At 35.6% G+C, this 27,937-nt stretch overlaps 1 protein-coding gene across 3 annotated transcripts in view; it reads right to left on the bottom strand.

Annotated features, from left to right (window-relative positions):
* PLA2G4A (phospholipase A2 group IVA) overlaps positions 1-27,937 on the bottom strand; it is a 168,732-nt gene that overhangs the window by 9,540 nt on the left and 131,255 nt on the right. For all 3 annotated transcript variants that reach the window (XM_023728149.1, XM_023728150.1, XM_023728148.1), the window contains 4 exons: positions 21,571-21,642; positions 18,055-18,297; positions 11,017-11,201; positions 1,597-1,792 (listed from right to left, as the gene is read on the bottom strand). In XM_023728149.1, the coding sequence (XP_023583917.1) occupies positions 1,597-1,792; positions 11,017-11,201; positions 18,055-18,297; positions 21,571-21,642 (696 nt within the window). The remainder of the gene's footprint in view (positions 1-1,596; positions 1,793-11,016; positions 11,202-18,054; positions 18,298-21,570; positions 21,643-27,937) is intronic.

Raw genomic sequence — 27,937 nt, 5'->3', positions numbered from 1 at the left:
GGGGGGGGTAATTCTGGACCCTAGGTTCTTTTACATTTTTTAGAGTTTCCCTGCAGATTTACGTTCCAGTGGCCTACTGTGGTAATTGGCTTAGTAACACAGCCTTTGTTTTCTGCTTTCCTGCCTTTATCACTTTACCACTCTCCTACTAAAGTTCCCTATTCTACCCAAATAAGCTATTTGCTCTCCAAAGTTTTTCTCAGAATCTTATCCTGGGGAACTCAAGCCAAAACACTGTCTTCATGCCACAGGAATCCCCTAGGGCATGCCAACTGCTCATTGACCCTCTCCTTGAGAATTAACAGCAGATAGAAAATATTCTTGGTTTAAAACACCTCATGGTTCGATAGCTAAAAATGTCCAGCCAGTACTTCCTTCTTTTGTGCTGAAGCACGCCTCAAAGTAAACTCCACCCTTATTGATCCTTTTTCTGGATTTCAGAACAATCTAGAAAAAGATCACTTTCTCCTCCATGACTATTATTTGGGTATTTCCTTTTTAAACTACATTTTCTGGTCCTAAGATGATATGGTTTTTAGACATTTACCGTACTGCCTGTCAATCTCTAGATATCCTTTTGTGAGTCAAAATCTTCCTTAGAGCCCTGTAAAACCAAATGAGACTAACGAGGTAGAGGAGTCCAGTGACAAGGGGCAGAAGGCAGAAGAGGACAAGGAAGCTGGTGATAGGGAACCCAAGGTTGAGTAAGAATATTGTTGATGTGTTGTGAGATTGTTAATCATTGTCATAGGGCAACACGTGTCCTAAACTGTTAAATGAGAAGCTGTTTTGTTCTGTAAGCCTTCATCTTAAGTGAGAATAACAGCACAACTGAAAGAACGTAGTCAATGTCACTGAACTGTGCATGTAGAAATTTTTGAAACGGTGTATATTTGACTATGTGTATTTTCACCAAAAAAAAAAGGTTGAGAAGTTAGAGGGTTGATATGTTGTGGGGTTGTTAACCAATGTCAGAAAACAACATGTGTACTACTGTTTCATGAGAAACTATTTGTTCTGTAAGCCTTCACCTGAAGTACAATAAAAAAAGAAAAAAAAATCTTCCTCAGAGAAAAGTCTACAGATTTCTCTGGATGTTGTAAAACAGAACTATATTACCTGGAACTTGATTCTCTATTACCATCTGAAATAAAATAGGGCGAATTGTTAGCCATCTTGTACTAGACCACGTTAATTGTGTCGTCAATAAAATTTCCAGAATTCATTGCATTAATTGTTCTAAAACAAGGGCTCCCATACAAGGGTAATATTCAAAATATAAAACAATGCCTATGACAGTCAATCAGAACTAATCAATCAGAATAACATAACCCAAGGTCTTGTGGCAAGGCATGGAGATTCTCACTGAGCTAGCTGTTAACCCTCCAGTTGCAGGATTGTGAGAAACACAGGGAATTTTGGGGTGGGCAAAAGGGGAAGTACTTGGGGGGTCCAGATAGTAGTTATTTATAAAAGTAAGGGAAGCTTTCAATATGTAAAAACTAGCATAGCAGTACCAGTGTAAGCCTTCTTAATATCAGTCTTGCTTCCCTACCAGACTTCTACTTTATAAAATATAACCTATTCCCAACATACCTGGAGTCTTGTACTTTCTGAAGTTGATGTTGGCAAGAACAAAGTGGATGATAGTTGGGCAATCTTTCTCCACATCAGGGTTCTTGGGTTTAAAGACATAACACTCCTTCAGTCCTTCCCGATCAAACACATAAGGATCAATCTTTGGAAAAGGGAGGTTGTTCATTTTAGCCCACTTTTCTGCAAGTAGAAGTTCCTATGGGAGAGCGAGATGCATTTGACACTTTTTAGTCTTTGTTTGCTCCATTGGTCTGGTCATCATTCAATATTAATTAACTCATTGCCGTCAAGTCAATTCTGACTCAGAGTGACCCTACAGGACAGAATAGAAATGTCCCATAGGGTTTCCAAGGCTGTAATCTTTACGGAAGCAGACTGTCACATCTTTCTCCCATGGAGTGGCTGGTGGAGTCAAATCGCCAGTCTTTTGGTTAGCAGCCAAGCAATTAACCACTGTGCCACCAGGGCTCCTCAATATTCATTAGGTGTCTACTACGTGCTGACAGTGGGCTCCTTGCTAGGATGAATAATGACACTGTTCTCAAGAAGCTCATCAATCCTTGGCACAGGGCTAGCTCCACAGCAGGCACTTGAAAAATTATTGATGAACTAAACTGAAGTTATATTGATGTAATTACTAGAAAATTGCATGAGATTTTTCCCTCAGGAGTAAAAGAACCTGATGGAACAGAATGAGGAACTCTGTTACTGGATTTTTACCCATATCATTCCCACCAAAGTATAAAAGGTACACCAAAGTGTACATTTTATATATATAAAAATATTTGAGTTACTCTAAATCAGCTTTTTTTTTGCTCCGGTTTAAGAAAAGAAGTTGATCTCTGGCCTTAACATGTTATTATATGTGTAATAGCTATGAGTAGCCTGTACAGAGGTACCAGGAGTTTAGTTAATGGATGTGGCAGATTGTATGATTGTTTCCACATAACAGGTCCCTTTCTGGGAAGAGGATATACGTCCCCATGAGAATGAGAAAATGCACGGTATTCAGCCATCACAGCTGATTTGCAACTGCTACCACGTAATGTAACTGAGAAATACTTGTTTGTTGTCAGCCACTGAGATTTTTGAGCCTGTTTTTTCCTGCATCAAAGCTGATTAATGCAATGGGTAAGTACAAAAATTATTTAAACTAGAGAACATAAATCAATAGGTTTCATTCATATGCCGCACTATGAACTAGTTCTGTGATCTCAGACACCTTTCTTAACCTCTCTGTGTTCAATATCCTCAAATATAAAATAAGATTTCTATTAGAATTGAATGAATCAACATTTGTACAGTATTTAGAACAGTGTCTGTCACATATTAAGTGCTATACAAATGTTTTATAAATAAATATCAGTAAAGAGAGGGAAAGGGATGGAAGGAAACCAGTTTGGAAAACAAAAGAGAAAAAAGAAAGAGAGATAGGAGCATTATTAGGGAAAATTCTAGAGAAAGGAACTTTTAGGGAAATTATCATTACAGTCTTAAGTTTTTTTAAAAACTATTCTTGGCATCTTGATTCATTCCAGAATAATCATTGGTTGCCAACTAAGTTCCAGTCTCCATGCTAGGAGTCGGGGACATAGCAGTGAGTAAAACATTCATGGCTCTTGTCATGAGATGTATAGCTTGGTAGGTGAGAGATAGTAATCAAATAACCCTTCCTGTATATAATTGTGATAAATGCTTTAAAAAAAAATACAGTTCACCATGAGATTTTACCATACAGCTGGGCTACTTCCTCTGAGTATTTATTTATTCATTCAACAATTATTACTGAGCACCTCCTACGTCAGGTGTAAGAGAGGTTGTCCCCAAAAAAACATAGAGCATATAGATCAGTGGGAGAGAGAAAATATAGATATTATGGTACAATCTGATAGAAGCATTGAAGGTGATGGATAGTTACGTCCTGGCTGTGAAGTCTGAAATGTCCAGCTCAAACAAGATGTCTTAACTTGCTAGCTGGGTGACTTTGGGCAAATATCTTAGTCACATCAGCTCCACAAAGAAGAAATTATTTTCGGGGATGAAGTATGCAGTGATATTCCCCTAAGGACACCTTAGGGACCATAAGTAAAAACAAACAAATAGGGAAGAGTTTGTTCACTGTCTCCGAAACGGCGTGGCTTCCAATCTCATCTCATCTACATTTTGCCTGTTCCTTATTTCTAAGCAACTAATTTTCTACATTGTAAAATAAAGCTAATACTATTATCTTCCTCATAAATTGCTGTGAGGATTAAATATGGTAATGTATAAAGAACTCAGTAACTCAGATTCAGTAAAAAACAAGTACTTTAAAATAGCACATTAAATTTAGAGAAGAATAAATATTCAGTTGAACTCTCACTGTTCTTGTTACTTTTGGAATGTGAATTTTAAATTGATCAGCTTGCTCTCTATACCATTTGCAAAGAGATAATAATCTGGGAGAACAAAGGATGTAGTGAATAGGAAAGAATTTATTCTGTAAACTATTAAGCTAAATACGATTATGTTTCACAGAAAACCCCGTATACATATGACTAATTTCTTGTCTGAAACATGAGAAAACTTTTATCACTAAGCTCCTCTATTTTTTTCCTCTGTTCGGTTGAATTATTCAGCTTGTTATTTCTTGTCTGGTAGTATTTACAATTGTTCACTGAAGATTATTCAACATCAAAATAAAACCAAAAGTTTACACTGGGTCGAAGTTGCGTGCGGGCAAGGAAAAGAAGGAGCTTTCTAGTGTTTACAAACATGACTCAAAGAGTATGACCAGTGATGTGTGGATGTGTGGAGAAAGAGGAAAAGGGAACTGCGTGAGGTAAAGTCCAGGCTATTTTTAGATAAACCGTTCCACACTGGAATCGGGGAAAAATGGAAACTTTCCCTTTTTCTTATGCAATCCTGATGTGGAAAAGATTAAAAACTGGTGACTACAGAGGCAGTGATTACGGGATGGAAAAACCGTCTCCTTTCTGATGTCTCGTTCCTCTTTTTGTGAAGACTGAGAAACCATGACACAGACTGAGTAGAGCCGACTAGTCTAACAAAGTATTTTTGGAAGAATGCAGTGAACAAAAAAAATGCTGGTCCACAAATTATAGCAATGCACCAGAACAGTGTTCTAACTCCTTGTTTTGGTTATTGTTTGACACCTCAAATACTTCATATTTCCGTGATTAATTTATAGTAAAATTACGTTTAAAAAAAGTTGCAACTGTGTCGATTCCGACTCAGAGAGATCCTATGTGTGTCAGAGTAGAACTATGCCCCGTAGGGTTTTCAACGGCTAATTTTTTAGAAGTAGATCTCCAGTCCTTTCTTTTGAGGGGCTTCTGTGTGGACCCAAATAATCAATCTTTTGGTCAGCAGCCTAGTGCATTAATTGTTTGCACCAAAAACCAGCCAGGGACTCCATAATTCTAATCAAAAACATTTTCTGTAGAGATAAACATTTGACAGTCTTCTTCAAAGTGATACTTTGTAAGATGTTTGCACTCTTTTTTAGTATTTAAACATCACTAAAAAGCCTCGAAGGATAGGAAAAATAATCTAAATATGTTCAAACCATAAAATATATAAAAAACAATAAATTGACTTCATTAGAGGAAATGAGATTCTCTCTCTCTCTGTGCAAACGTAGGATCTGTGCCTTTAAAGATGTTTCTTAAAATCTATTTCAAGTTTGGGGAGAGGGGAGCAGTATAAGTATGTAAATAAAACTGACAAATCTTAGAAGAATATTGAAACCTATTTTTAAGATTGGAGAGAGAGGTGGGATATAATTATGTAAATAAAATTGATTCATCTTAGAAAAATACTGAAGCAACTAATATAAGTATAGCAGATAGAAACTACAGTTTACAATTCATTATTTTGTAGCTATAGTCACTCTTACTTCCAAAAAAAAGGATGCTAGCATTAAGACCCAAGAGCTCTATAATGCAATAGAGGTAGAAATAATTTTCTGTATTAACATTTTCTAGCTAGCTCTTCTTCACTAAGAGGTTACTATAAATTCACAAAAATATATAAGGAGAAATTAATGGTTGATTTCTACTCGTCACAAGACATCGGATCCTCAGTATCCAATACAGGTACACCTGGAAGTATAAGGACCATGCAGAGCCCTTGTATCAGCCCAGGGGGGCTGATGCCCACAAGCAGGTGGTGGGACTGCTTTAGCCATGATGGTGTGATCCAACCTAAGAATTACGACTGAATCACACACAGAGGATCTAAAACAAATGTCCTGTCCTAATGTCAATAAATAAGGTGGAAAAACACAGATGTATTTTTTCTTTGTTTGTGGATTTCAATGGAATTTTAACCTTGAGTAAAATATGGAGAGATAAAGTTAAGCATACATTACTTCTGCCATTTGTGAAGACTAGCTAATTTCAAATTATCCTTCCTTCTGGCCTTTCTCATTGCCTCCTTCTCTCTCTTTTTCTATTTTTCTTTCTTTCTTTTTTTTTTTTTAATGAACCATTTTTCTGGCTTCTAGTCATTAAGCTTTGACAACAACACTGAAAGACTGAGCCAGGTTTATGTCCAATTTATGTCAACAGAAATAACATAATAATTTGAACAAGTTACTCTTCATAAAATTTAGGAAGATTTAAAAAAATTAAAAAAACACACACAAAATATCTCCAGTAGCTAAACTCAGAATTCTCTATACTCCTTACTTGCTTGATTACTTATCTATAATTCCTCAATAAGACAGAAAACTTAATGTTTTTCCCCCCTAAATTCACAGGATGGTTGTTTTGCAGATGTTGACTTGTTTCCGTGACCAATATTAAAGACAAATCCCATTAGAATGGTCGGCAAACAAAATCTGCATGTTATAAAGCTAATAGTTACTAAATGGTTAACAAAAAGAAAACTGGACAAAATGAAACAGTTACTTTTCTTAGATTAGTAGAAGTACTATTTAGAATCATAAGACTCTTATATCTGCATTATTAATAAATAACCTAATAACACTACTAATCTAAAAAAAATTCCCAGCATCATTTGCATTGACATCATCAGCTTTCAAGGGCAGTTACAAAACAGACAGGTCATAAACTGTGGTTGTCTTTATAAAAAGTTTTGATATCCATCTTTCTATATCTTTCTTTCAAAATACCAGATTTAACTCTGTTTATGGCAGGCTAGAATATTTAACAAAATGATACACAGTCAGTGGTTCTGAGTTTTTGCCCAGCATTTATGTTTAACTCTTTTATGAAAAATAGTGTTTATAGTTCGATCTAAAAATAGAAAATGATTCACTGTTTAATCACCTTAATAAATTCATATTGCATATAACTGATTAGTACATTGGAACTTTCCTCCTCCTAGCCAAAGAAATGTGTGTAGAATCCAAAAAGTATCCCATTTTAGCATTAAAAATATACTATTTTACCAATTTAATAATTAAATTTGGAAAATCTTTTAGATTAACTTTAGCAATACATACTTATAATCAAGCTCATAGGTTTAAAAATGCTCTTTCAATATTCAAAAATAAACATGAAAAGTTCATTTTGTTCATTTTAAACTTCCTGAAGTTCATCTTTGGAGATCAAAAAAAAAAAAAAAAAGTATTGTATTTAATATATTGAAATTTCCTTTATAGTAAATCTCTGCATATATAATTCATTATTTCCAAACTAATAGGTTTTACATTATACTAAACTGATGATAAAAGGAGCTATATACATTTAGGGGAGGGGATGAAATGGAAGGAATTGAAAAAAAAAAAACTATTCTAAAGTACATCCATGAAAATACAGAGGTAGAAAGTGTCTACAGATTATTTTTAGACAGAAAGAAGTGGTGATTGGAGACATGCTCTCTAAGACTGTAAATACATAAGAGAGCTACAGCTATCAAAGAACAGTACGAAACTGAGATAAAAATTGTCAGATGGACCACTGAAATACAACCAATAAACTCAAAACAGATCTTAGTGTTCTTAATAGCAATGCAGTGTATGATAAAGGAATCATCACAAGATAATGTTGGATAAAAGTCTACAAGGAGGACTGTATCATTACACATTCAGTATGTTCAGAAAGATTAATGAACTAAAATACTTTTTAAAATTATTATAAAATAAAATTGGTCCATATTTAACTGATCTTTGTGAGCAGTATAAATGTCAAAAATAAAAGCAATAGAAGAAGTCACAAAGTCTATCTGTTGGAATACATAAATACTTAAAATATTAAAATCATCAGAAAAAACAATTTAAATGCAAATGACACATTACATAATACTTTCAAAGGTAAGACAAAATTTAATATCCTTAAAATATGAAAGTGCCTATTATGCAATACCAGCAACATTAATGACCCAATTTAAAAATATTAAAAAATACGAATATACAATAACTATGACAAGCCATGCACAGTAGTTAAGGGCTACAACTGCTAACCAAAGAGTAGGCAGTTCAAATCCACCAGCTGCTCCTTGGCAACCTTATGGGGCAGTTCTACTCTGTCCTGCAGGGTCACTATGAGTGGGAATTGACTCAGTGGCAACGGGTTTGGTTTTGTTTTTGGTATGACAAGCCATTTAATCTCACAAAGAAACAAAAGTAAACTGAACATGAGTTTCTTTTATTTTTAATTTTTTGTCTGTCATTTTGCAATTTTTTTTATTTTTTATGCCTGTAAAGGCATGTGAAACAGGGGCTCACATATACAATCTGCTATAGAAATGTAAATCTGTGTAGCTTTTCTGAAAAAGCAATCTGGAAATATTTATTAAAAGTAATAAACTGATACATATCTAGGAACCCAACTAAAAGAAATAACAAAAAATGTGATTAATGATTCATGTGTAAGGATAATCATTATAGAATATAAAAAGTGGCAAGATAGCAATAATATAAATGTTGAAAATAGTCTTTTTCAACAAATTCTTACATATTTATAAATAGAGATCCTATGTCATCCTAAAAATTGTTTTTGAAAAATATTTAATGACACAGGGAAATGATCACAATTACAATTGTAAGTAGAAGAAGCAGAATGTAAAGCTATATGACCCTGCTGTTGTCATGTGCACACAAACACACACACAGATGAGAGACTAGAAAAAATACCAAAAGATTAGCAGCCGTTGTGTCTGAATAGCAGAAGCATTTGATGTATTTTCCAAATATTTTGTGAGTCCATATTCTTCTTAATCAGAAATAAATCAATATTTAAAAACTACTGCAAAATGCAATGGTTCTTTTTAGAAGAACAAAGTGATATTCTAAAACCTCTTCCAGTATCACTCATTGAGGTAGTAGGGTTCTGATTCATATGCAAAATGATGGTTTTGACATTTTACACTCCCATTGTTGAAAAGAATACTATAGTATCCTCCATCACTAGAACCAACTTCTAAGCTAGCATCTTACAGTCGTCCATTGAAACCTGCCTTTCATTATTCCTCAGGGGTCATCAGATCCTGCTGCTGTGTTGGTTTTCACAGTCAGCTTCTTGGTGCAGCATCTAATTATCCTATGGTTGGCTTACAGGAAAGCCCTCTTCATTTTAATCTTTGTGCAATCCATTCTTCAATTCATCCTACTTTCCCCTGCCAGATTAATCATACTAAAATTCCAGTTTCATGAAATCATTTGTCTGATAGATATCCTCCACTGATTCTCTGTTTCCTATCTTCCAATCTTAAATTCTTCCCTAATGCCTCCTAATGTGAACTCAGTCTCTATCAGATCACTTCTAATGAGATCACTCCAGTTCCTCAGATGTTCTGCTCGTTGCCATCTCTGCGCTGTTTCATCCCGTTTCTTTTATTTCCCTGCTTATCTACTCCAGGACACATCAAATTATTCTTACACTGATTTCTTATAATGCACATACTGATATAAAACCAAACAAATAACTATTGAACATTCTATTTTCTTGATTTCCTCCCAAATGGCTCTTGTGTAAAGTCTTTCCTACTAAAAGGCCAAAATATTATGGACATCAGGAATCATGTTTTACAATTAACTTCTGCCCAAGGCACACAGCACAGCAAAGAGTATACAGCAGTATGCACAAAAGAGGCAGCAAGTACAGGGAAAAGAGCATTAGGTTCTCATTGGGTAGCCTTGGAATCTGATCCAAGTTTGACCACTTCTTAAGGAGCACATCCCCCGCTAGATCCTGGGCTATGCTCCTTTCACACCTTATCTTATTTAATTATTGGTGTGATGAGATGGCTTGATCTCACCAAATTTAATTCCTTGTCTGAATACCACTAACTGCCTAAAGAAAGATCAAATATGAAATCTTTTTGAAAACTGTTGAGTTTATATATATGTGTATATAGAGAGAGAAACAGAGAAAGACAGAGTAGAACTGCCCCCACAGGGTTTCCAAGGAGTGGCTGGTGGATTCAAACTGCCAACATTTTGGTTAGCAGCCTAGCTTTTAACCATTATGACACGAGGGCTTTATATATATAAATATAAATATATACATATAGAGAGAGAGAGAGATGTTTCTATACTTCTATCCACCTCTGTCGTGTATCCGCCTCCCAGTTCCTACCCCTGTAATCTTCCCCGTGATGTGACTCTACCACGTATCTCATCTCTCCAATAACACTGGCTTCCATTAATGGATGACTCCTGGCCATCAGTATTTAAACATGCTCAAGTCCCTTCTATTAACGCACACACAACTTTCCTTTCCCCGCATCCTCTTGAAGTTACAGTTCATTTCTCTCTTTCCCTGAACGCTGTAGTATTGTCACCATTTTCTTAACTTCCAGTCATTCCTCAAACCACTGCAGTTGGATTTCTGCCCTCACAATAGTTTCGTGCTATTGAAACTGCTCTTGCCCAGTTTATCAAAGGCTTCCTTAGTGTTAACTAGCTTCCATTGCTTTTCATAACACTGCACACTTCCTTTGTTTTCTTCCTATTTTCCCTTGATGCTGTTCTGCAAACAAACAAACAAAAAAAAACAAACCCACTGCCAACTCACAGAGTAGAACTACCCCGTAGTGTTTCCAAGGAGCGGCTGGTGAATTTGAACTGCCAAACTTTTAGTTAGCAGCCGAGCTCTTAACCACTGAACTACAAGAGCTCATCCAATTACGTGGCTTTAATTATCTTTTACCTGCTGATAACTCCCAAATCTTTATGTCTCTCAGCCCAATTTCCTTCCAGAACTTCAGATCCATTGTATTGTACTTGTCTTAATCCAGACTCTGACTTTAATGTGGATCACGGAGAATCATTTAAAAGTTTCTTTAAGCAGAGGAGTGAAAGAATCAGGTCTGTGTTTTAGAAATGTTACTGCTAATGATGTAGAAAATAGGCTTAAGGGATAAGAAACTAGGGTCAAGGAGACTTAAGAGATTTATAAGACATGCAAGAGAATATGGTAGATAATGGAATGTTATATACTCTGTTCTTACCTTGAAGGGAGGACTGGAGTCACTTGGCCTTGCAGAAAAGTCAAAGGAAATGATGAGATCGACCCCCCTCTGTGGTCTCAGGATCAAGGGATAGGGCAGGTTAAACGTGAGCCCACTGTCTACTACATGGATCTTTTTACTTTTGACATCCAGGGGCTCATATATTCGTTCAAATTCATCAGGATCTTAAAAAAAGGGAAGAAATGAAGAGAAAAGAATGAATCAAATGATTATTTATCATTTAACATTACTTAGGACATAAAACTGTTTGTTAGGTAGAGAGGCAGAATTCCATAGAGTTAGGCCCTCAGGCTAAGGAAACAAACAGATCCAGGCATGAGTCCAGTTTTGGAGATTGTAAATTATTGTCTTAGTTTCTTCTTCTGTAACATCAGGGTAAAAGTACCTAACAGGTAAGTTTGCTGTAAGGATTAAGCCGAACAAAGTGTGGAAAGCACTTAGCACAGGCCCTGGCATTAACTCTAAGCTATGCTTCATGATTCCTTTAATAGTATCATCTCACATTATATCACTGTTTTAAGATACTTCCTCATACATTATCTTGGGTGTACGTTTATAACAGCCATGTAAGATAGATAATTTTTTTTTTTTTAATTTTTGTTTTAAAACCTTTCATCTCTAAAGTACTGTGTAACAAATGAAAGTCATAAACTATAGCTAATTGTGCCCATTATAAACAGGAAAAAAGTTTAAAGTTGATTTGTACCACCCAACCCAGCTGAAGGAAAAAGGAAAGGCGAGAATAAGTGGCCTTAAGTGAATAGCAGATATGCTAAAAAGAGATATTATTTTTTTAAAGACAAGAATAAGGTCATGTGCCTGAATAATAAAGGCATGATTTTTTTTTTTTTTTTCAAAAGGCTTTCATTATTTATCAAAAATACTGATGGAGTGTTTGCTGTGTCCAAGGAGTCCTCCTAGGCCAAGGAGGAGAGAGAAGAGGAATCATTTTTAAAATAATTACCTTTATATTAATCAAGATCCTAAGCTTCTATCTATAATAGAACCTGAGACTTAAGGACTGTAAAATTTATACATATGTATATGTGTGTGTGTTATTAAAGCCAATTTAACCACTTACTACTTTGAATTTTTTATTTAAAAATTACATACATGAACTTAAAGAGTCAAAAATTTTCAATTTTTTGTTTATATGAGTTTTTAAATATCTTACTAAGAAGTCGAACATTCATTATTCGGGTATTCTTAGTTCTTCTAAAAGCTGCTTCATTAACTTTGAGTGCCTGTTATGTATTAGAAATTTCATATATAAGATTTTTCATCCTTATGAGACTCTTGCAAAGGAGGTATTAGTAACCTCCTTTTAAAGATAAGGAAACAGAAGCCCTAAGAAGTCAAATTAATTGTGTGGTTCCAACACAGATAATCAAAGTCAAGATTCTAAGCCAGGTATTTCTGTCCATGAAGCTTAAGCCCTGTGCACAATGTCACACTGTGACTTCAGTCCCAGGCACAGCCAGACAACTAAAAAGGTTTGAAACAGAAGACCTAAAAAAGCAATAACTACAATGGACAGAGGCTCTCTACACATGCCTCCATTCAATGTTAAAACCACATTATTGTGAATATTTTTTAAAATGCAATTATTTGTCTTAAAATAATAAAAATACAATAATAATTCATGAATGGTTTTCTTTGGCTCCATAAACTCAGTATTTTAGGAATTTTAGAGAAAAGATTAGCCAAAAAACAGATAGATCATTGCCCTCATATTCTGTTTGATTTATCCCATCACATCAGGACTCTTTTCCTCTCATAAATTCAAGATGCATTTGAGAGAAAATAATCATGTCTAGCTAGTGGACCAATTCCCAGATCTAGCACGTAGCTAAACATCATCATTAACCCCTCCAGATGAACCAACAGGAAGTAGTGTTTCTCAACTGGGTTGCAAAGACCGTAGTTTGCAAGATATTAACAGATGTTTCACATACAAAATAAGGGTCCCATGATCAAACAAATTTGAGAAAGACAACATTCAACAGCTTACATTAATAACTAACTATATTGTGTGATCCCTCTCCTCACTATGTCTGTGCTGAGAGCACTTTGTATAATGATGCCCATTAAATCCTCACAATGGCTCTATAGAATAGGTACCACTATTCTATTTTATAGAAAACTGAGGCTTAGGTTAAATAACCACTCAAGATTGTCAAGCTAATAAATGATTCCAGTGTAGACCATTCTGCTTTTAAAGTACTGTACTTGAGGCAACTTTAAGGAGGATTTCTCAAACTCACTAGGGTGTCCCATTGCATTGTGAAGAGGAGGATGGAGTTTTCAGTTTTTCCAAAATTATTTGAACTTGAACTCTATTTATTGTATAACATCTACTGAAATGTCATAGAAGGTTTTATAATGTCACTATAGAAGAATATCATCCCATAATTTAAAGAATATATGGTGTTATGGTTTGAATTCTGTCCTTCCAAAAAGATTCAGTGAAGTCTTAACTCCTGGTACCCGTGAACATCACCTTGTTTGGAAATAAGCATTTTGATGTTATCAGTTAACACGCGGTCTTACCAGAGTAGGGTTGATCCTAATCTAATCAGAGTGATGTCCTCATAACAGTGGAGAAGAAGAGACAGAGGAAGGATGTCATACGATGTTGCAGCTGCAAGCCAATGAACACCTGAAGCTACCAGAAGCTGGAAGAGACAAGGAAGGACCTTCTCCTAGGGCCTTCAGAGACAGAGTATGGCCCTGAATCCAAACTACTAGCCTCCAAAACTTCAAGACAATAAATTTCTGTTCTTATATGCCACCTAATTTGTGATATTTTGTTAAGGCAGCCCTAGGAAATCACCACATAGGGTTTCCAACCTGTGAGTGAAAGAATCGGTTCTTAGATAGATACGGAAACATAACTGTGTTTTATAATTATGTAACATGTCTTCAAAACTGTTCAGCTGCAGGTCTTTGTGATGCTCATTTTATAAATAAATCACACAAATTCAATTTACAACTTACAAATATTTATGTTTGTGTTTTGAACTCTGGCCTAAATTAGCTAATTTCCTGATTTCTTGTTCCAGATGGTGTATGTCACAGTAAATAACATAAACACAAAAGTAAACAGGAAAGAAGTCATGCAACTAACAGGCAGCTTTTCCAGAATTAGTTTCCACAGGTACATAACTCTTTTGAAGTAAACCAATGAGGTGAATTTTATCATCTTATAATTTCCCTTGTTTTTGAAAGATCATCAGCAAGGTTAAGTAATAAATACAGAAATAGTGCCTTAACTTTTTTTCATTTTAGGTTGAGGGATTATTCTAAGAGGCTCAAATTCTAATGTGTATAAATAAAATTACCACAGGGTGAGCTAATATGTAAGATTTTCCCAACATAATGGCTAGACTGGATAAAAATCTCTACCTCCTGTGTGTATGTGTGTGTGTGTGTGTGTGTGTGTGTGTCGGGGGTGGGGTGTGTTTCCAAACAGAAAACAGGAAAACAAAAACAACTAAATTAATTAAATTGTGGCACTTTAACTGTGTACTACATAGGGGTTTGAATGAGGACTTTATGAACCAAGATGATCACATTTGGTGATTAACTTTTCATTCCAAACATACAGTTATTCTAAAGTTGGAAACAACAGAGGGAGATAAACAGGGAGGACTATCTTAGGAGGGACCAGTCCCTGGAGAAGGACACTATGCTGGTAAAGTAAAGGGTCAGCAAAAAAGAGGAAGACCCTTAATGAGATGGATTGACACAGTGGCTGCAACAATGGGCTCAAACATAACAACGACTGTGAGGATGGCGCAGGACCGGGCAGTGTTCTGTTCTGTTGTACGTAGGGTCACTGTGAGTCGGAACCGACTCGACGGCACCTAACAACAACAACAATCTTAGTAACGGCCTTGACTGAAAAAGCATTTATCAATTCAGTAAACTCAGTCTAAAATGCAGTCATTGCTAGCAATGTTATTGTCTATAGACATGGCAATGTTGTTCTATAAATAACAAAACTGAATTCTTGGCTAAAATCAATATATCATATACATTTTTCCACTGGATAAATACAAAGTAAGATTTGATTGTAATAATATACACACTGAGAAATAAAATTTGAAGTTCTTTCCAAAGATTATTAATTTAAAATAATTTTAGGCTAAAACATTTTTAAAAATCTCAGCAAAAGAAACAGAAAAAGGAAAAGAGGAAAAAAACCACCCACATTTGGCCCATATTCTTAGTTTGCAGTTGTGTTCTCAAATGAGATTGTTGTAACCTTGCTAATTTACAAACTCGTCAGCATCAGGACTGCTGGTTTTTAGTTTTATTCTGCTTTTCTATACACTGTTAACTAAAGTATATAAATCCTTCCATAAATCACAACTTTGAGGAAGGCACTTGAAATAATTTTTATCTCTATGAAGTCAAGGTCTACGTCTGTCTTGCTCAGTACTGGACGCCAAGCCCCAAGCATCATATAAAAACAAAACAAAACAACAACAACAACCAAAAAAAACCTGTTGCCGTTGAGTCGATTCCGAGTCATAGTGACCCTATAGGACAGAGTAGAACTGCCCCACAGGGTTTCCAAGAAGCAGCTGGTGGATTCGAATTGCCAACCTTTTGGTTAGCAGTCATACTTCTTAACCACTGCGCCACCATGGCTCCTAACCACCTTATAAGTACTTGGTAAATACAGTTTAAATGCAAGAATGAAGGAAGGAAGGTAGAAAGGAACATGAAAATGCAGAACAGTTTGGAAGAAGGTGAGAAAGATGAAAGAGGCACACTTCCTCCTGAGGGTGCCAGGCCTGGCAAGTAAAAATACAAGTTAGAGTTAAATTTAAATTTCAGATAAACAACAAATAATTGTTTAGTATATGTATGTCCCTTGAAAACATTCTGTAGTTTATTGGGCAACCCTAACACTTCCTAATCCACAAAAAATATTGCAAAACTACCAGGAAGTTGTTAAAATGCGAGTGCAGAGCACCTGCCGTGCAAATCGCAGAAGAAGCCTGGCTGGTGATGAGATCAGCACCAGTAATGTAAACAAGATATAATAAAATACACGCAAGCTAAACTTCCATTTCTACATCGGCAAGACAATGACTAATAAAACCAAAAGCCCTGGAGGCACAGTGCTTAAGAGCTACAGCAGCTAACCAAAAGGTCAGCCGTTGGAATCCACCAGCTGCTCCTTGAAGACCCTAGGGGGCAGTTCTAGTCTGTCCTGTAGGGTCGCTATAGGGTTTCTATGAGTCCCAATCACTGGGCAACAGGTTTGGTTTTGGGTTACAGAAAGGACTATAGGGGAGGGAGTGTATCCGAAGGGAAAGTTGTCTGAGCAATGTCGAGAAACGTGTGTTCTACTCTCAGCTCTGTTGAGCAATTTTAGGCAAAGATGACAATGATCTTCTTTGCCCTTCCTTTCCTACAAAGTAAAAATAACTGATGATTCTTTCCAGCTTAAATTCTCTATGAGTCTAAGTTGTTTTTATAAGCCAATCATCCTTCATCCATGTAACATGAATTTCTAGAAGAGATCCACAGTTGCTATTGCTATGGCAACAAACAATCACGTGTCGAGAAACAAGAAAAAATGCCACTGATTGTACGGTTAGATGTATTTTTGTATTAGATAAATTTTAAAATAGACATTTACTTTTATTATAGTTAATATGAAAGAGTTTGGATGTCAAGTATATAATTGGGCATACTTCATATTCTAGATTTTGTTGCCATAAATATACCTCAAAATATAGTGAGTTTCTACTTGTCTTTTTGAAACAAGAGTACAGGGGTAATTTTTGGTTTTACAATTCCCCTCAAGATCAAGCACCAAATAGAAATAGTATTACCAAAACAATAACAGCAACAGGGGTAATTTTTGGTTTTACAATTCCCCTCAAGATCAAGCACCAAATAGAAATAGTATTACCAAAACAATAACAGCAAAAATCTAAAGCCATGTCCTAATTTTCACAAATATTTTATATGTGGTAAGATGCTCATACAAAGAGTAGTAGAAAGTTTTTTGAAAAACATCCCATTTCAGTTTTTGCAACATCTTGACAAGGTCCTTGGACAGAAATTATTGAGAAAGGACACTTGAACAGTTAAGAGAAAGACAGTGGTATGATTAGGTAGAAAAACTGAAGAAGGCAGGAGCATTATAAGAACGACTGTTGTGTATTTATTAGTCACCAAAACAAGGTTAGCTTTTAACCTAGGACACACATGGAACTGAAAATTAATGGAAATTTGGCTAAGTGAAAACCTGAAAGTGGCTGGGTTCTCATGCAGCAGCATTAAGAAAGTTACCTAACCTTTCAGAAAACTGGAGATATGGATAAGATAGCCTGTAGGACATTGCAGACTGGCAAACTCAACTCCATTCCAAACCCTATGTTGTATTCTTTATTGTACCACATAGAGACTCAGGATAATATCGATGGTTACCAGACTTCCTTCCAGCTCCAGTTCTGCCTGAGACCTGGCCTTTGCCAAGAAGAAATACCCAAGTGAGATCAGAAAGGAGGAAATGAGACAAAGGCTACATTTCTGCGATTTCTACTGCCAAGCACAGTTGTAGAGGCGTTTGTGGGAATGATTCCGAAGTGTTCTTGGAGTCGTTCCTGAAAACTCAGCCTAGAACTTGCTCTTCCAAGCCTTGGACAACTTTGTAAGCTCCTAATTCTCTACTTTAAACCTCTTTCAGTTAAACAAAGTAGAGGGCTTTCTATTTTCTGAGACCGAACCCCGACGAAGCCAGGGAGTATCTAAATCCCCTATCAGTATTCCAATGAAAATTTTCTATGCTGACATGACTAGGCCATTTCCCTATCCACTGTGACTTTTTTTTCTTTCAAGAAAGCAAAAATCTGAAGCCTTCATACATTAAATGCATGTTGCTATAATTGAGTATAAACGAATATATATTAATAATAATTAAAATGCTTCTCCCCAGAAAAAAAGCAAGGATCTCCTGAATTAGCTTCCGCAGATAACATTTTGCGTACTTACCTGCTACGGCAGCATCCAATTCATCTTCATCCAAGGATTCCTGTGTGGTAAAGTCTCTCAAAGGAGACAGTGGATAGGATGTATTGAGATTCAAGCCCAACATGAAGTTGTGCACCTTCCCAGCACGTCCTTCTCGGGTATTGAATAAAGCTGAATCACTCACCAAGGCCATTAACATACGATGAACCCAACTTGCTTGATTATCATTTTGATATTCCCTTTCAGCATCTTCATTTTCAGTGCCTAAGGAAAAATAAAAGGTTATTATACAGATTCAAATATGCACTGAGAAAAAGAAAATAAATTATTTGGGTAACTGAATGTTGAAATTAACAATGAAGCTCTATGACTTTTGATTTTCCGTATGTTTATTTATATAAATTAATATATTAAATATTTCAGCTAATTACTTTTTTCTTTCTTTAAGTTGTTCTTCACCCATAAACCTAATGCCATCATAGCAACCCTATAGGAGAGAGTACAACTGCCCACAGGGTTTCCAAAGCTAATCTTTCCCAGAAGCAGACTGACACATCTTTATCCTATGGAGTGGCTGGTGAGTTTGAACCACTAACCTTTCAGTTAGTAGCTGAGCACTTAACCACTGTGCCACCAGGGCGCCTTTCTTCACCTATAGTCAGTTTAAAAGTTGTATTCTTGACAGTGCTACTTGGTCTATTCTTAAATTTCCAGGCAAACTTGTTGCCATCTCTCCTTTTCCCTAGGTCTTTTTTTCCTTTACACACACACACACACACTCACTGAAAATCCACACTAGCTGATTCTATCCTCAGTGTTTCTTAAATTTACTTCCCTACCCTGACAGATAAACGTCCAAGAATTGTGCAAAATAAGAACAGACAACTAAAGGGTTGTTTGATGCTCAATAAACATGCTTATGATCAATTGGTCATACGAACTGTCATTTCATTTTTACTTATGAGGTTTGTGTTCAAAATCCTGTAATTGAAATACGTACTTTAAATTTTTAAAATTTAGGGCCAACTTCCAAAAGAAACAGTATCAAATAGTATTTTCTTTAAAACCGAGGTGCACATCACTACTCCTGGGAAGCCACATTGCGTAGTCCTTTAATCATGGGCTCCAGAATCACACTGCTCAGGCTCCAGTCCTTTCCCCACTGTTTACTAGCTGCTTAACTTTTCTCTGCCTCCGTCTCCTTGACAGTAAAGCTCATAGGGTAGTTGTGAGGATTAACGGAATTGGTGCATCCGTATAAACTTATTAGAAAAGTGTGTGGCCCATATTAAATTCTCTGTAATCACTCGGTCGTGGGAGAAGTAGTTGTAGCGACATCGGCAGCAATAGCATAGTCATCATCATCAATATTATTAATTCATAACCCAAGTCCAAAAATATCCTGGGCTAGAGTATAACCTCACCTATTTAAACCCCATCTGATCTAACATCTGGGAATTCTGTATATAAATATGCTGTTGTTGTTACCTGCAGTCAACTTGGCTTTGACTCACGGTGGCCTTACGTCCAACAGAACTAAACATTGTCCAGTCCTGTAGCATTTTCAAGATCATTATACACATGCATATACAAAACTCTGTGTGTGTAGGTATGTGTGTGTTGAGAGAGAAAAGAGAGTCTCTTCAAACTTTGTAATTTAATATAAATTAAAAGTAAGCATGCATAAAAGCATAATAAATGTTGATTTTTATCTTCACAAACATTAGCTTAATGAGTTGAGTAAATGAATGGATCTTTCTTTCAGTACCATTTCACTTCACTACATATTCACTAAAAAACAAATATACTATTTTTCTACTCCCATGCTTTTCTGATGTCAAATACGACAAAGAGAAATTTTCACTAAAACAGATCAGGTTTTAAAATGAATGCTGTATATCTCCAGGTACACATGATATGAATATGATACTCAATGCTTTTCCAAAAATGTGGTGTTTATTACTATTAAATATTATTAAGTAACTCCCCACTTCCATACCAACAGAGGATCTGCATTCCTGATGTTACAATTGAAAATGGCAACAATTCTGGAAGAAACTCAGCAATCAACAGATATATAATGTTTATTATTTTTTAGCTGTCTTACTAATGGTAAATGTCTATTTCGCATAGCCCTTTACAATTTAAGGCCTTTTTGTATGTATTTGATACTTTGATGATTGCAGTAATTCTGTGAGAACAGGTAAAACGATTCAATTTGATTTGAAGACACTGAAGTTGAAAATGCCAAAAGACTTTGCTCAAAATTATATGCCTAAGAATGAGGGAGCCAAAACTAGGACTGAATGCTTTCCAGGACAGGGTTCTTCTGGAGTTCCTACCTAATGACCAGGACTGCTATATATGGTTAAGCAAATCAACTGCTGCATAAGGCAGCAGGACAGTGGGAAAATAAGGACTGAAACCCAGCTTGTGTTCCACTGGCCAAGACTCGTGCCCAGACGGGAGCTTTGTCTTCTCAGGAAAGGGCACTTTTTAATTTTCACAGGACACTGCACAGTGGCCAAACCAGGTATCTGTGCAACTACTTTTTTATAATTTGCACAAACTCGTCTTATAAGGAAGTAACAGCCCAATAGTTAGATTAAACAAAGAGAGAATTTTCATTTTAGTGAAGATTAAAAAAGGATAACACATGCCTGGTGGAATTCATCAAGTTTTGGATAAGAAAGCATTTAATATTGTCTGAAATCTGTATGATCATACTCAGACCACAGCTGATCACCACATTCACCCAGTTGTTATCAAGTCATTTCTTTGTAACTTTTTTCTTTTACTATTGGGAACATTTTTACAAGTGGCTATGCCAAAACACTGTGTCAAAGTGCAAAATCATTCAATTTTACCATAGAATGTTCGCAACGAATGTCTCTGATCCTCACCTTATCACCACCCCAACTCCACCACTGACTATCGTGATCCACAGGAAGATGAAAACTGCCTCGGCAAAGGGTAAAAGTATTACTTTTTTATACTACCAAGTAATAAATGCAACAGAAGTTCTTGAGAATTTTAACCAACTTCATTACTGATTCGCCTCCTAAATGATGCGGTGCTGGCAGTGGAATGTGGCTCGGGAATGGGATGAAAATACATTTTTTGTGTGTTACTTAATAAAAAAAATTTTAAAGGTAAAATTTTAATTTTTAAAGCCAGATGAAAGTGTCCCCAAATTAAAATTTCGTCCAAATCAGACATAAAATGGAATTCAACATTTCTACCCTCTCAATGTTTGTCTTCCATTTGTTCAATTGAAAATATTCTTGAGGTATTAAATCTAGGACTAGTATAAAGTAACAAGTTTTTACTGAAGAAAAGAAATAAGGGATGTTTATGTGCTGCATATTTTATTACATATGCAACATTTAATCCTCTTTCTCTCAATGGAAGCCTACAATCTCATTACTTCAGTCCCTTAAATAGAGACTAGTATTAGTGCCTTGAGCGAGAGAATCAGACGAAATATTTCCATCCTTCCCCATGGATCTCTGCCAGAGAAGGTTCTGTCTCTCTTACCTTTGGGCTCTTGTGATTCATCATCACTATCTGAGCTATCATTACTCACAATATGTTTTGCCGTAATATTTTCTGTGGAAAGAAAACAAAACAATTGAAGCATCTCAGGTGTTAAAAATCCCCAATTAAATTTACACAAGGAAGTAATCTGAGCATAAAACACAGAACAATGTCTACAACTGAAGCATTTCATGTGTTAAAACTCCCAATTAAATTTACTAGAAGGAAGTAATCTGAGCATAAAACATAGAAAAATGTCTACTAGATTTACTAGTATAAATTTGAATCAATTTAGTAAATCTAGATTTATAAGAATTACCAGTGTTTTAAAATTTCTCACTGGAAAACAAAATTTCACAGGATAGGAAAAATTAAATTAGTTTTAAATTCATTCATTCCTGATTTAGAGAGGAAAATTTTTATTTGTTTATCTTAATGCTGACAAGAAGAATAACCTTATTATTGAAAGCTCCTCATTATACCACAAGATAATCATATTTCTTCAACTTAAATAGTTTTAAGGTATATATGAAAGTAAATGCAAAATATAACCCAAATCTACATAGAGGCTATAGAACAGTTTCTTCAAAGAGAATGAAAACTATTAATGTAAGTTATCTTTTAATTTTCAATGATACTGAAAATCAGGTGGTGAAATGCACCTTTTGCTGTCAAGAATTTGTGCTTCCTGCAGAACATATTAAGAGAGCAGTTATAAAAACTAAAACAGCAACCATAAATCCTAAAACAAAGATAGCAGTAAAATCTAGTATAATAAAGAGTTACCTTTTTCCAAGCAAAAAGCACTTAAATTATGAAGCACACAGATCATTCTGAAAATCACCATTTGTAGAAAAATCGAGCTTTCTTTGGACACCTATATAAAATCACTTCCAATACAGTGACCTTTTTTTCTTTTATTTGTGAATATATATATATATATATATATATTCACTAACATATATATGGAGCCCTGGTGGCACAGCGGTTAAGAGCTTGGCTGCCAGCAAAAATGTCGGCAATTCAAATCCACCAGTCGTTCCTAGAAAACTCTATGGGGCACTTCTACTCTGTCCTATAGGGTTGCTATTGAGTCAGAATCAGCTCAATAGCAATGGGCTATATATATATATATGTGTGTGTGTGTGTTTATATATATATTTTTTTTAAGAAACTGGCTCCAAATTTACAAATATCTTTTGTCAAAAAAAAAAAAATTAAAAATAGACATATTACTTGGAATTCAAGACGTTTCTCTTACTCATGAGCCCGATATAAAGAGTAAAAGCCAGACCCAAACTGAAAAACTACTGACCTTTTGCTTTTTAACCAGGAAATGCTAAAATGCTAGCTACTCAGCAACATTGTCAATTTGCCTTTTCTGGCTCAAAAAGGGTAGTCAAAAACAAATCCATTACTTCATGATTTAATAAAAAAGACTATGCTTCCTTAATTTTAATTTCAAGAGGTCTCATAGCTACAAATAGGTAAAAGGCCACATTTTCAGAAGTTACTTTTTTAATGCTAACTCAGTAACCATCACGTACTGTGTCACCCTGGAAATTTGAAACCTGTATTTAAGCTTCTGTAAAATCTCTAGTTCTCTGGAGCATGTTTTCTTCATGCAGAGAGATGCTCACTCCCCCAGTTTGCAAATTGTTTATGAAATCATACAGCAACCAAATATTGTGCTATTCTTCATTTTTTAATAAACAAACCTTTAATCCAAAGGTTTATTTTTTTTTAGCAATTGTAACTAGCCTACCATAAGCAACTTGTTTTTAGAAACAAAATGATCTCCTTTCGTGCATACAGATTAACTGCTTGAAATAAACCGTGTATTTTAATTTCTTTGTGTTCTGATTATTTTTAACACAGTGACAAGACAATATTTTTGGGCTTTAAACTCAGAGAAATATAGTTAAAATTTTTGGTCTCCCTATGACACTCTGAGCATATTTACTTATTACACTTACATAAATGGTAAGAGCACAAATGATTAAGTAATGGAAGGGTTAATAAATGCTTGAGGCAGTAGATTAATATTTATTTGGTAGCTTTAGATTTATTTATTTTTACCTGCATGATTATATAAATGAAATTCATAAAATAAAATATTTACTGACTGGTGTTATTATCCATTTCATGATCATTACAGAAAGTACTTTGGTTGTTTAGGGGGAACGATAAGAAATGATCCACTCCAGCTGTCATATAATTTAGGTGTGCTTCTGGTCCTGTATGTATTTCAGAAAGAGGAAATGTTCTTTCCTTAAACACTTCCTTTTTTGGTCACATTTGATGTTTTGATTTCAGAAGATGTTTCACCAAAATATTATCTTCTTTATGATTTATGAGTAAGTTTCACTGATTCCTCCAAGTTTTTTAACTAATATGAATAGCTAGATGTTCTGAACTTCTATGTTTTTCATTTATCTAGTATGGAGCCCTAGTGGCGCAGTGGTTATGAACTTGGTGGCTAACCAAACGGTTGGCAGTTCAAATCCACCAGCTGCTCCTTGGAAACCCTATGGGGCATTTCTAATCTGTCCTACAGGGTCACTATGAGTCAGAATTGACTTGACAGCAAGGGGTTTGGTTTTGTTTTGTTTTTAGGATAATGTACAACTCCATCTATTCAAAAGCATAAATTTCTCACATTCAAAACTGCTGAAGGAAGTAAAGACTTTTTTTTAGAGTTACCTGACTGTGGTCCAATCTACCTTAAGGTTTTTCTTTAGAAGGGTGAAAATAAACGAACCTCCCTTTAAGAGGTAGGACTTCAGTCAGCCAATGGATGAAAAGAGTCACCAGAAGTCCTCAGATTCACCTTTGCCACCTCTCTGATTTTGTTTCCAGAAACCCTTACTTCATCTGAGGTAACATTCATCCTGCTGGTTAGTGGATCTCAAGCACACAGTATTCCCCCATTCTGACACACAGCAAGAGTAAATAAGCTCACAAACCACTGCCCTCATAGGAGACATCTCACAAAAAAGAAAACATCCTCCTTTTCCTTGGCCTTTAGCCATTGCCTAACCCCCTGTCAGCTGTGTTATTTCAGTCTTATTCTCTTCCTGCCTCAGGGGAAAAAAAAAAACCAACCTGAGGTTTATCATGGTTACTCAACAGAGAAGGAACCACGTAACTAACATGTGGTGCTTCCACTGTTATATTTTTTTTTCTCTTTGAAATTCTCACATAATTTAGAAAAGAATTATTTATTTCCACAAAATTAGAGTTGAGAACAGGACAATCAGTTGGGATATAATATTCATTAAAATAAACCAGGTAAGATCATTTCAGCTTTATACATGTTGCCTGGTAGTTTCCTTTAAGAGAATGTGGTCAGTATTCTAGGTCATCACAGGCTGAGGAGTTCAGTCAACCTTGGCTGCTTATTAATTGAGAGATGCTCATAAGACAGGAGCAAGTACAAGCAGAAAGTCCTTTAAAAAAAAATTTTTTTAAATCTTTGGCTGTAATGAAATAAGATCACTTTTTCATTACTTATTAAGAACTATTCAAACAAATGTTACTCTTGAAGAAAACATTAAGGGCAGTAGAAGTTTACTGTATTTAATATAAATATGAATAAAATACCAGATAACTAAAATCAATTCTTGCAGGAGGAGTGATAGCACTATTTTTAAGCCAATTTACAGTGTTCTAACTAATGTTACATTTGTGTTCTCTTTTGCATATAAAGCTTAATTAAATCAACTGCTATTGCCTGGGATAACCAAAGGCAACTGGTCAAAAAATCCTACGGAAAGCTTTTACATGTAAGCTTTCTTCAGACGAATTGATTGTTGTCATTTATGCTATTCTGTGAACTTCTCTGTTCTCAAAAAGACCAGTGGTACTTCAAGGTCAGAGAAGAGATAGTGAGCATTTGTGCTGATAGCAGGACCCTTCACCCTGGTCCCTGATGTCTGGCCTTAAATTCAGTTTTAACATTCCTCTGCTTCTTTCCACTACCTGTCAAAATAGCCATAACAAAAGTCAGTGTTGGTTAGAATACAGATAGCAAGACTTGGCAGGGTAGATACTGAAAGTATATATATTTTTGAATATTTTATTGTGCTTTAGGTGAAAGTTTACACAGCAAATTAGTTTTCTATTCAATTATTCGTACACAGATTGTTCCATGACACCGGTTGCAATCCCCTCAATGTGTCAGCACTCTCTCCATTTCTACCCTAGGTTTCCCATTTCTATTCATCAGGTTTCCTGCCCCTCCCTGCCTTCACATCTTTGCTTTCGGGCAAATGTTGCCCTTTTGGTTTCCTATAATTGATTGTTCTCAGGAGTACATTCTTCATGGGAGTTATTGTTTATTTTACAGGCTAGTCTATTATTTGGCCGAAAGGTGACCTCTGGGATTGGCTTCAGTTCCAAGTTAGAAGGATGCCTTAGGGCAAGAGTTTTGGCGGTTCCTCCAGTCTCTGTCAGACCAGTAAGTCTGGTCTTTTTTATGAATTTTTATTTTAGTCTACACTTTTCTCCCATTCTAACTGGACCTTCTATTGTGTTTCTGGTCAGAGTGGTCAGTAGTGGTAACCAGGCACCATCTAGTTCTTTTAATCTCAGACTAGAGGAGGCTGTGGTTCCCTTGGACTAATTACTTCCTTGAGTCTTCAGTTTTCTTCACTCTCCTTTGTGCCAGACAGGAAGAGACCAATAGTTGCATCTTAGGTAGATGCTCACAAGCTTTTAAGACCCCAGACACTACTCACCAAACTAGGATGAAGAACATTATCTTTATTAACTATGTTATGCCAATAGACCTAGATGACCCCCAACACTATAGTCCTTAGCCCTCAAACCAAGTAACTCAGTCCCTCAAGATGTTTTATTATGTCTAAGAAGTTTCCATAACTATGTCCTCTATGTGTTGTATTATATATATGAGTATACATGTAGCACATACAAATATGTATGTAGAAATATCCACAACTATATGTATATATGCACATGGGTGTACTCCCATACAACCTCCCATGATTATTTAGCATATATATCTAGCTATGCATCCACTCATAAGTTGTGGTTTCTTATTACTGTTGTTTCAGGACTATACATGTTATAGTATTTACCATAAAAAAAAAAATTTAAAAACCCAAACCCATTGCTGTCGAGTCGATTCCAACTCATAGCGACCCTATAGGACAGAAGAGAACTGCCTCGTAAAGTTTCCAAGGAGCTGCTGGTGGATTCGAATAAAGTTGCCCTTTACTGTTGCATACCTCTCAGTGTCTTCCTTTGTATTGGTCATGTTGTGCTGACTTCCCTCATATTGTGTATTGCCTTTCCCTTTACCAGAGTTAACACTTGTCTACTATTTAGTTTGAGATTCTCCCTCCTTCCCACTCCCATTCCTAGTAACTATCAAAGAATTTTTCTTCTGTGTAAAACTATTTTTGACTTTATAATAGCAGTCTCATACAATATTTGTCCTTTTATGACTGACTTATTTTACTCAGCATAATGTCCTCCAGATTCATCCACGTTGTGAGATGTTTCAAGGATTCATCATTGTTCATCATCGTTCACAGTATTCCACTGTATGCATGTACCACAATTTGTTTATCCATTCATTTGTTGAGAGACACTTAGGCTTTTTTCATCTTTTTGCTATTGTGAATAATGCTGCAATGAACATGGGTGTGCATATTATCTATTTGTGACACAGCTCTTATTTCTCTAGGATCTATACCTAGGAGTGGGATTGCTGTATCATATGGTATTTCTATTTCTAGCTTTTTAAGGAAGCGCCATACCATTTTCCACAGTAGTTGTACCATATTACAATCCCATCAGCAGTGTATAAGAGTTCCAGTCTCCGTACAACCTTGCCAGCATTTGCTGTTTTCTGCTTTTTTGATCAGTGCCATTATTGCCAAGGTAATGTGGTATCTCGTTATAGTTTTGATTTGCATCTCTCTGATAGCTAAAAATCACAAGCATCTTTCAAGTGTTTGTTAGCAGCCTGAATGTCTTCTTTAGTAAAGTGTCTGTTCATGTTCTTTGCCCATTTTTTAATTGGATTGTTTGTCTTTTTGTTGTTGAGGTGTTAAAGTTTTCTATAAATTTTAAATTCTAGATCTTTGTCAGATATGTTGTTGCCAAAAATTTTTTCCCAGTCTGTAGGTTCCCTTTTTACTCTTTCGGTGAAGTCGTTTGATGAGGATAAGTATTTAATTTTTAGGAGGTCCCAGTTATCTACTTTATCTTCTGCTGTTTGTGTATTTTTAGTTATGTTTGATAGTCTACTTATGCCATAAATTTGAGTCTCTAACTTTGTATTTATGTTTTCTTCCATGATCTTTATAGTTTTAGGTTTAACATTTAGGTCTTTGATCCA

Source organism: Trichechus manatus, unplaced genomic scaffold (genome assembly GCF_000243295.1).
Source record: "Trichechus manatus latirostris isolate Lorelei unplaced genomic scaffold, TriManLat1.0 scaffold00021, whole genome shotgun sequence".
NCBI classification, from domain to species: Eukaryota; Metazoa; Chordata; class Mammalia; order Sirenia; family Trichechidae; genus Trichechus; species Trichechus manatus.
Note: the sequence above shows the minus strand (reverse complement) of the source record. Positions and strands in the feature narration are given on the sequence as shown.